This window comes from Panthera uncia, chromosome F1 (genome assembly GCF_023721935.1).
Source record: "Panthera uncia isolate 11264 chromosome F1, Puncia_PCG_1.0, whole genome shotgun sequence".
Taxonomy (NCBI): Eukaryota; Metazoa; Chordata; class Mammalia; order Carnivora; family Felidae; genus Panthera; species Panthera uncia.
In genome coordinates, this window is record NC_064813.1 from 39,480,929 (window position 1) to 39,491,934 (window position 11,006).

The 11,006-nt window shown below is 39.2% G+C and overlaps 1 protein-coding gene across 1 annotated transcript in view; it reads left to right on the forward strand.

The window, feature by feature from the left end:
- The window catches only part of TIMM17A (translocase of inner mitochondrial membrane 17A), a 14,112-nt gene extending 6,558 nt beyond the window's left edge, over positions 1-7,554 (forward strand). Inside the window, exons 4-6 of the mRNA XM_049634346.1 lie at positions 3,252-3,380; positions 4,171-4,281; positions 7,079-7,554. Coding sequence (XP_049490303.1) covers positions 3,252-3,380; positions 4,171-4,281; positions 7,079-7,164 — 326 coding nt within the window. The 3' untranslated portion in view covers positions 7,165-7,554. The remainder of the gene's footprint in view (positions 1-3,251; positions 3,381-4,170; positions 4,282-7,078) is intronic.
- Positions 7,555-11,006: the final 3,452 nt, after the last annotated feature.

Here is an 11,006-nt window from a genome sequence, read left to right on the forward strand (position 1 = left end):
CCCCCCCCCCGCCCCTCTCCCTCACTAGCGCTCTCTCTCTCTTAAAAAAAAAATAGGGGCGCCTGGGTGGCTCAGTCGGTTAAGCGGCCGACTTCGGCTCAGGTCATGATCTCTCGGTCCGTGAGTTCAAGCCCCGCGTCGGGCTCTGTGCTGACAGCTCAGAGCCTGGAGCCTGTTTCAGATTCTGTATCTCCCTCTCTCTGACCCTCCCCCGTTCATGCTTTGTCTCTCTCTGTCTCAAAAATGAATAAACGTTAAAAAATAATAATAATAATAAATAAATAATATTAAAAAAATTGGGGAAACTGGATGTGGGATATATGGTAACTCTATATCTTCACAACTTTTCTGTGACTTTAAAAGTGTTCTAAAATTAAACAATCAGGGTAAAATAGAGGAAGAGTAAGTTGTGGTATGAGTGAATTGGGATTGTTTATTTCAATCCTTGGGATTGGTTTTTTAAGAAAGCTATTGAAAAATCTTTATGGTGCCTTGCTTTTTAAAAAATACTGGCATGAGGGGTGCCTGGGTGGCTCAGTTGGTTAAGCATCTGACTTTGGCTCAGATCATGATGATCTCACAGTTTGTGGGTTCCGGCCCCATGTCAGGCTCTGTGCTGACAGCTCAGAACCTAGAGTCTGCTTCGGATTCTGTGTCTCCCTCTCTCTCTGCCCCTCCCTGCTCGTGCTCTGTCTCTCAAAAATGAATAAATGGTTAAAAAAAAATTAAGGGGTGCCTGGGTGGCTCAGTCCATTAAGTGGCCGACTTCAGCTCAGGTCATGATCTCGCGGTTTGTGAGTTTGAGCCCCGCGTCGGGCTCTGTGCTGATAGCTCGGAGCCTGGAGCCTGCTTCCAATTCTGTGTATCCCTCTCTCTCTGCCCCACTCCCTCTCACACTCTGTGTCTGTCTCTCAAAATAAATAAACATTAAAAAAAAATTTTTTTTTTTAAATTAACAATACTGGGATGAGGGGTGCCTAGGTTGCTCAGTCAGTTAAGCCACTGACTCGGGCTCAGGTCATGATCTCAGGGTTTGTGAGTTCAAGCTCCACATTGGACTCTGTGCTGATAGCTCAAAGCCTGGAGCCTGCTTCAGATTCTGTGTCTGTCTGTCTGTCTGTCTGTCTCTCTCTCTCTCTCTCTCTCTCTGCCCCTCCCCCACTCGCGCTCTCTTTCTCTCTCAAAAATGAATAAATATTAAAAAAAAATTTTTTTTTTTTTTACTACTGGGATAACATTTTCAATTTAATTCATTGAGCATTTGCTGAGCTTTTCCAGTCAAAATCCAAGGGACAGGCAACATGGAAAATCACAGTTGTATCCTGAAGAGTCTTATATTTTCATAGGGGAAATTTCATGGGGGACTTTTAACACATCCCTATTATTCTTAAAGCATCTTTTGCATTTTGGAATAAGATACTCCAGGCTCATCGTATACTTACCCTGCTCTATCCATGAAGTCAGCCATTTCTCCACACAGCTCTGGTTCTGTTTAATTGAGAATGGTATTTAGAAGCCAAAATCTGGACACAAAGTGTATCATCGCTATTGGGGTGTTGCTGTTCCCAGGCCCTCTTTATAATATAGCTTGGGGATGTATGTGTGTATATGTGAATACACACTAACCATGATATAAATATATAAACCCAAATTTATATCTGTACATACATGTTGAAAGTCATGAGATGACACTTATACTTCAATTCCAATCCAGCTCCACTGGATTTATTCTTACCTTCTCTCTTTTTATATGAATACCTCCCTCCTTGTCCTGCTTGGGCTGTGGCACCCCACATCAGGCCACCCTTCCACAAGGATACACTCAACTCCATGCCTGGCTGTCCTTCCTTGAGGACCCTTGCTTACACTGCTTTGGCTCTGGCTCTTCACACTGGGCCACCCCTCTGTTCAGACAGCCTCCTCACCCTCGGCCACCCATCTGTGCGGACATTCTCCTTGCCCTGCTTGGACTCAATGTTTCCATTCTCATCAGTAACCATAGCTTACTCTGGCAGTTATTCTTGGAAGATGGGCAAGTTTCACACTCTTGAGGGAGTGGGAGAGCCTTGTTTGAGGAATTTAGTGAAGCAGTTCTAATATACCTAGGCATCAGATCTCTCCCAGGGCACAGAATTACTGAGTTAGAAAACAGAACTAGTTTATTTTTATATAGTATATGATATCTAGTATTGGACCCAGAATGAGAGCTTATGCTATGCTTCAACTGGTTGTATCTACTAGATTTAGTGGATAGATAATGTGAAAACTGGGAAAGGATTTTGGTGATGATTTGGGTCTGACATTTGATGGAACCCAGTGTATTGCCCTTACTAACACACCCCTACTACTTTGAGATTTCAGAGGATAAAGAATAAAGTGACTAGTGCTCTTTGGGGCAGTTTTTCTTCTTTAATCATGATAAACATAACAACTCTTAATACATATAAGTCATGTGTGCTCATTTTAGAAGATTTGGATAGTAAAGCAAGCACAAAGAAACTAAGTCATGTGCTATGTCACCCAGAGATGCCGACAGTTAAAATTTTAGTGTTGTCTTTCTACATTTTGTGTGTGCTTGTGTATGTGTATGTGTGGCTGTTTGTTTTCTATTTGACAAAATGGTTATTGAGTTTAGGAGAGTTTAAGTGCGAAGTAACTTGATTTAGTGTTGGTTTTAGTTTCATGGTTGAGGAATAGAAGGAGAGGGGAAAGATAATTTCTCTCCCCTTGATGTTCCACAATTCTAACTATTTGTTTCAGTCATGAGCCACTTTACATGTATTGGCTTACACCTATAATACATTCCAGGATAGCTGGATTTCTTTAGTATCCCCATTGGCGATTTCATAGAGTGTATATATGCTCAGTGACACTTAATGAAAGAAAAAATAGAGGTAATGTAGAGGTATAAAAATAAAAAAAGGAAGAAACAATGTGGCTTTGTTGTGTTTATTGCCTTTTGAACAGAGATACAGAGGGATTTGAATGTGTTTAGCCTGACTCTTCTAGGCCTGCTTATTTCTTTTAGGCTTTGGGCCATTGCTAATTTTCCAGCAGATAAAATACAACCCAAGCTTTATTAAAAAGATAAGTATTCTGCGTTTTGTTCAGTGCTTATCCAAACTTGTGTTTGCATGTATTAGTTTAGAGTGTGAGAGTTTTAAGAATATAGTATTGTTAAAGTTATTTTTGGCTGTAATATTTTAAATATAAGATGAAAAATGAAATTTTTGTTTTTTTTAATAAAATAGGTAGTTTTGCAGTTTGGGGTGGTTTATTTTCCATGATTGACTGCAGTATGGTTCAAGTCAGAGGAAAAGAAGATCCCTGGAACTCCATCACAAGTGGTGCCTTAACAGGAGCCATACTGGCAGCAAGAAGTAAGCAATCATTATTAAAAAAGAGGGGAAAAAGTAACCAATCATTATAGACACACTAGTAGAAGCAAGACTTTTTGGAAAACCTTATCTATCTTAATTTAATGGCATTGGTAATACATAAAACCAAGCATCGAGTAGTTTATAAAGCATGAATGTATATGGTGACTTGGGGAGGGGGGTTGGGAATAGGAATATCTATTTATTTGGAATATTTGAGAATGAGAGAGTGTGGAGTTCTGACCTATACAGTGGTTAAGAGCATTTCAAGTTCCAATTCTGCTATTTACTACTGTGTGACTAGGCAGTTTGCCAAACTTTTTGTGCCATAGTTTCCTCATCGGGACTCTAGAGTTAATAATCATACCTGCCACATAGCATTGTTAGGAATAATGAGTTTAGAACCATCTTTGGATCTTTGGAACAGAAAGCAACTCAGAATTTATGGGGGGTTAGTAGTTTAGGCCAGGGATCGGCAGACTTTTTCTGTAAAGGGCCAGATGGTAAATATTTTAGGTCTTTGTCAACGGATACTCAGCTCTGTGGTTGTAACATGAAAGCGACCATAGACTATATGTAAATGAATGAGCATGACTGTACCAATACAACTTTATATAAACAGGCAGTGAGCTGGATTTGACCTGTGGGCCTTAGTTTGTTGACATTTGGTGTTAGCGAGAAAAAGGGTGGGGAGGGAGGGTAGCATGTAGCCATTTGGACAGCTCTTTCCTTTACTATATCTTATATTAAAGTAGATTTCTATTAAAGCAATCTCTGTTATTAATATATTCAGATGGACCAGTGGCCATGGTTGGGTCAGCCGCGATGGGTGGCATTCTCCTAGCTTTAATTGAAGGAGCTGGTATCTTATTGACAAGATTTGCCTCTGCACAATTTCCCAATGGTGAGTCTTCTTTCTGCTTACTACCATAGCTCACACACTGGAATGGTCTCCTGATGTTGAGAGAGAACCTATCTTGTCTGCTAAAATGTGTTAGTTTGTGATTTCTACATTTGCCATGGTTCATGAAGATTACGATACTAGGCCCTGGTTCCATTTGAAAAGGTAGATGTGGATATAGTTATTGTGTTTAACCACAGTCACCAAAATGCTTTACTGAGATGGTTTGCTGTTGATTTTTCTTACAGTTCTCAGTTTTTGTCAGTGTTCGTGTGCTTATTCTAAGAAATTGCCAAGTCGTTTTATGCTTGAAGAAAGGTCCTTGCAGATGTATTAACAATAATGATAGTCGACAACCTCTTACTGTATGTGTATGTGCCATGCCCTGTTCTAGATGCTGGGATATAGTGATGAACAAGGACTTACATTCTGGTGGGAGAAGACACACTAACACATTAACAGATAAATGAGATTTGATTGTGTTGCTTGCTGTGAAGAGAATGAAATATAGTGGTAGAAAGTGGCTGTGTTTGGGAGGGCCACTTGAGGGTTGGCAGGGAAATTTTTTTTTGAAAAGTTGGTAAAATAATTTGTTGCTAATTGTTGTTCTTACATGGTGTATGGGGAAAAGTTAAATTATGGGTTAAGTGATCGTTACACGGTCACGGAATATCTGCTTAGCTGTTAAATTGTGCACTTTCTTACAACTGCAGAAAACTTCATTTGTCTGTAAAGGGCCAGCATTCCCTTTGTCTGTAAAGGGGCAATATTCCTTGACATTGGAAGGAAGCAGAGAGATAATTGTGAGGATTTTAGTCAGAAAAATTTGACCTGGCATTTGGGGAAGGAAATATGCAGAAGAGCAACACATGTTGAAAATTATTTTTGGAGCTTGGAAAAGATTCAGCATAGAGTTAGGAATAGATCATAGCTCCCAGTTTGATTTGATTTCCCTCAGGCGCCTAGCAAGAGATTCAGTGTCTTTTTGGCACAAGTGTCAAGCACACTGCTCCGTAGATGCCAAGGATGATCTGGGGACCTCCTGGATCCTGTCACCTTCTGTTTCTGGTTTTTCATCATTACTTCTGAGTTAGTACTCTGTTAGGATAAGCACTTTCTAATTTTGCTTCGTAGTTTGTTTTTACCTACGTTAGTGTGAAAGGCTTCACATAAAACATCAGAAAATTTTCATTTTTTCAGAAATTCAGAGACTGATATAACAAAAACATTAGTTACACTGCCTTTTTTTTTTTTTTTAAGTAGGTTCTTCACCCAACACGGGGCTTGAATTCATGACCCCGAGATCACGAGTCACATACTCTACCGACTGAGCCAGCCAGGTGTCCCATGTTACATTGTCTTATAGGAATTAATCTTGGTTACTTTGCTTCAGGCTTTTTTCCTCAGAAGAGATCTTCAAAAGAAGTGCATTTTACTTGAGACAGGAGATGTGTTTCTGAAAAGCTGTGTTGGGGAGAGGAATCTCTAAAGGAAGAGTTAAGCATATTTTTCCAATTAACTTACATGAACAAGTTTTTAAAACAGTGACCAAAATTAGATAAAACTCTAATAATGGTTACCTTTGGTTTACCTGTTTCACCCAATATCTTCTTTAGTTCTCTGAAATGAACAGAGAATGCCTTTATAGTGAAAAATAAATATATATCATTAGATTGAAGCATTGAAAAGCGTCAGGGAATTTTACCACTGCCCTCTTTCTCTCTTCTTTATAGTTACTTTTTGGTCTCAGTTTCCCTGAAAAAAGTAATTGTAATTATTCCCATAAAAGTCTTTTTTTTTTAATTTTTAAGAACCACATTTTTTTCTTAGTTCATAGGTCCCCTCCCATCCTTTGAAAACTAAAATATTACGAGACCTGGAGCACCTGGGTGGCTCAGTCGACTAATTGTATGACTTCGGCTCAGGTCATGATATCTCGGTTTGCGGGTTCAAGCTCTGCGTTGGGCTCTGTGCTGACAGAGCCTGGAGCCTGCTTCGGATTCTGTATCTCCCTCTGTCTCTGCCTCTCCCTCGCTCTCTCTCTCTCTCTCTCTCTCTCTCTCTGTCAAAAATAAAATATTACAAAACTTTGATCTACAACAAGCTAGGGAATGTCTTCCCATTCCAGAACTCATTCTCTGTTTCATTGGGTATATAAATTGGATCACTGAGTTCTCTTAAAACATGACGAAGATACTTAAATTAGTGAAAATAATTTTAAATAGCTACTGAAAAGTATGTCAAGAGGTGTGAAATTCTTCCAATCTTTATAGCATCTTGTTACAGCAATTGCTGTAAAAACTTGAATTTACCTTTTGGGGTGCCTGGGTAGCTCAGTTGGTTGAGCGTCCAACTTAGGCTCAGGTCATGATCTCGCAGTCCGTGGATTTGAGCCCCACATCGGGCTCTGTGCTGGCAGTTCAGAGCCTGGAGCCTGCTTCGGATTCTGTGTCTCCCTCTCTCTCTGCCCCTCCCCCACTCACGCTCTGTCTCTCTCAAAAATAAATAAAGACTAAAAAAAAAAACTTGAATTCACTTCTTGCTATAATTAATCCATCTGGCTTTCCTGGCATAGCAGTTGGGAGCTGTTCATTCTGGAACATAAGGGAAGCCAGTCTGTCATGTTATACCAAATTTGGAGGCACTCTCATGAGAATTAGGCAGCAGAAATTCAGATGACCGCTCTAAGGTAGCACCTTATTTTTATTGAGTTGAGCGATTTACTCTCTACAAACACTTGTTCTTTTTAATTGTGTAATATTCAGGTGGTTTTTAAGATTCTTTTCTTTCTTAATCGCAGGTCCTCAGTTTGCTGAAGACCCCTCTCAGTTGCCTTCAGCCCAGTTATCATCCTCACCTTTTGGAGACTATCGACAATATCAATAGGACTTCTTTCCCAGGATTTCTTTACCAGAATGAGCTGTAGTTCAAGAAGGAATTTCAGAAGATAAGTTACGGTCTGCTTTTAAAACCATAGGTGGGACAGCTATGGCCAAATAGGCTTTGAAGAGACACTTAGCTCTTTTTTCTATTTAAAGGAACATGGGGGGGGGGGGGCAGATGTGAAAAGATAATACATTTATTTATTCACACTTGGATTGCATTTGTGATAAAAATAAATGTCTAATATCTTTAAAAGAAAATATAACAAATGCTTAGAAGATGAAGGACCAAAGGGCAAACAACAATGAAGCATGACCATCATTTCCTTGGGGACCTCTCTGCCTGGTTTTGTGTGTTTTGTCAGTCAAACAATAAAAAAACTGCTGGAACTTGCTCGCTCTTTTAAGACGTAGAGTTCTACTTTCCATCCTCGAATACTTCAAATATTGAAAAGTACATTGAAAATTGCATGTTTTATAGTGAGGCTCTCATGTCACTTGAAGCAAATGATGTATGAGAAGAATTACACAGAGTTAACATGGATCATCTCACAGTAAATACTTTCTGCTTTGAAGGCTGAGGTAAAATATCCCCTACTTTTAAAGTGAAAATGTTATTTCTTGGTTTTGAGGATGTCGGATGTAAAACTCTTTTTACCTTTGAGGCTCCTGTGTCTTGATTTTTGATCATCAGCAACCTCACCAGAAACAACTTCCTTCCAATTCTATATGAAAAGAATCCATGGGGGCTATAGTAGCACTGGAAAAGTGTTTATTATGTGCTTAAAAATAAAATATATGCTGATTTTAATGTGTCTCAAGTCCCCTGAAGCCAGTCTTCATAAAGGTATATCTTGGGGTCTGATTGGGTCTGGAAAATGGGTTAGCATTTCAGAATAGGCCATTTTACTGCTTGTATTGGAAATGACATGTGGCCTTACAGAAGGCATGAGGCTGTTCATCTGTGTGAAATGGGGAACAAATCCGTGCGGATGGAGTGAACACACATTTATCTTTTAGCCCAGTGCCATACGCATAGTAAGCATTTAATTGCTAATTATAGTTTGATCTTTTTTATGTTTGGTAAGATATACATAAAATATTGTGTATCAGTTTAACCATTTGTAAGTGTAGAGTTCACGGGCATTTAAATACAGTCCAGTATTGGTGTAATCATCACAATTATGTATATCCAAAGCTTTTTCATGATCACCAACACAAACTTTGTATCCATTGAACAATAACTTCCCATTTCCCCTCCCCAAACCCACCCCTAGGCCCTGATAACCACAATTCTACTTCCTGTCTCTGAATTTGCCTACCAGGTAGCTCTTATAAGTGGAATCCTACAGCGTTTATCCTTTATCTTATTTCATTTAGCATAGTGTTTAAAGGTCTGTGTTGTAGCATGTACCAAAATTTCATTTCTTTTGATGGCTGATTAATATTCCATTGTAGGTATATGCCACATTTTATTTATTCCGCCATTGATGGACACTTGAGTGGCTTCTACCTTTTGACGACTGTGAATACTGCTATGAACATGGGTTAGTCCCTGCTTCAAGTTCTTTAGGATATATACCTAGGAGTGGATTACTGGGGTATGTGGTAGTTCTAGGTTTAATTTTGTGAGGAACCACCAAACTTTTTCACAGCAGCTACACCATTTTGTGTTCCCACCAGCAATGCACAAGGGTTCCAATTTCTCCACATCCTTGCCAACATTTATTTTTCTTTATTTTTTAATTTTTAAAAAGTTTATCCATTTACTTTTTGAGAGACAGCGTGTGCACTTGAGCAGGGGAGGGGCAGAGAGAGGGAAAGAGGGAGAGAGAATCCCTAACAGGCTTCGCACTGTCAGCGCAGAGCCTGATTCAGGGCTTGAACCCCAGAAATGGTGAAATCATGACCTAAACCAAAATCAAGAGTCGGCTGCTTAACCAACTGATCCACCCAGGGGTCACTTATTTTCCTTTTTAAAAAATTATATCCTGTTTTGATTTACATACTCTTAATGACAAGTAGAAACGTGCTTGTTGGCCTTTGTATCTTTTTGGAGATTTGTTTTTAAGTCTGTAGCTCTTAAGCTTAAAGTCACAAGTACAAGGACATCTCTATCAGAAGAGCAGTTCAAAGCTGAGAACATGTTGAATTGTGTACAATTCTCAAGGTCTCCTAAATTCCTTAAATGGTCTATCAGTTTGGAAAGTAAGTTCCTTTCTTGAGAGTTCTTTTTCTTTGAAGATTGTGTATATGGGATGTTAGTATGTTTTTGCCATTTTATTGGTTAACACGGGTGTCTTCCGACTCAGCATATCTGAAGCAATCCTTGGTTACAAATGAATTTTCTGGAATTAGGAGTGGGGTAAAAGAGAAAAAATTTGAAAAAGACGGAAATCCAATTCTTTTTGAAGAACTTTAAATTTGATTCCACCATATGCAGGATCCTAGATAGAATAAAACCTTGCCAGTATGTTTCCCAGGCTTCCTGCCTCTCTCCTAGTTGGTTGATACCCTTCTTACTCTTTGTATCTTGCAGTTAGGAGAGGCTTTGCTCTTGTGCAAAGGCTTTCTACCCTTATTGGTTGAGCTTAGCTTTAGGGCAGTGGTTCAAACTTCTGTAGAGATGAGGCCTAGAGGAAGAAAGTGTAAAAGGGGGAAAACAAACTTTATTCCTTTTTTTTCTGCTTGAAACCCTACAGAGCATCTGTGGTGTTCCTGGCACAGGTTGTTTTATCACAACCCAAGAGCTTCTGTGCTATTTCCTCTGCCTGCCTGCCTCTTATTTTGCTGGCTCATTCCTGGTAGTTTTTAAAGACCCAGCTCAGGTGCGTTCTCTGCAGCCTACTTGGAAAGTGCTTGGACTGAGCCAGGTCTCCTTTCCTTATCTGTTGTCACACCCAGTATAGCAGGAAGAGATTGTTAGGGGAGCTTTACCGGGAACACTCATATACCTACCACCTGGGTTCTGTTAAGTTTTTTCAAGTTTAGCAAATAAAAAATTAAGTGGTTTAGATTTTAATAAATATCTTCTTAAAATACGGACTTGAAGTTTGTAATAAATATTCTAAAACTAATTTTGGTATACTAAAGTAGAGCCCAGAATAAAAGTTAAAGTAACCAAATCGTTTTAATTATCAGAATCAATAATTGGAGAAACAAACAGAGGGCGTTTTCCCTAGTCTTTTCCTAGAATAATGAAGTGAGTTCCTCAGTTTCAAGGTTAAAATGCCCATCCAAAAGATCCCGTCTGCTCCTCCCTTTTTCACTTAGTATCTGACACTTGGTGTGAAATTGGCATGTAATACTTTCTGAGTCAGAAACTATTGGATGACGTGGGGGTACAGCTGCATCTAGTATTGAAAGTACATCTGTTTTCATATATGAAATGTCTGCAAAGTATAAAAGCATGGTAATAGCTCCACCCTGTGGTATGTTAGTTTTAGTTAAAACTGTCCAAATTCTCTTCTAATCATAGATCAGCAAGCAACACACACAGCCTGTGTTTGTAAATAACTCACTGGAACGCGGCCACCTCCTTTCATACATGTACTGTCTGTGGCTGCTTTCTTGCTACAATGGCAGAATAGAGTAATTATAAGAAAGACTGGTCTACAACACAGCACAGGAGAAGCCAGATTGAGTCCCATACTGAATTTCTTGAGGTCAAGAATATATTTTATAATAGGCATTCGATAAATAGAGTGAACGAATAAGTTATAAGTAGATATATCTATACCTAATTTAAAAGTCGTCTGAAACTTTTTTTTAAAAAGTTTATTTGGAGAGAGAGAGAGAGAGGGAGTGCATGCAGGGGAGGGGCAGAGAGGGAGACGGAGAATCCCA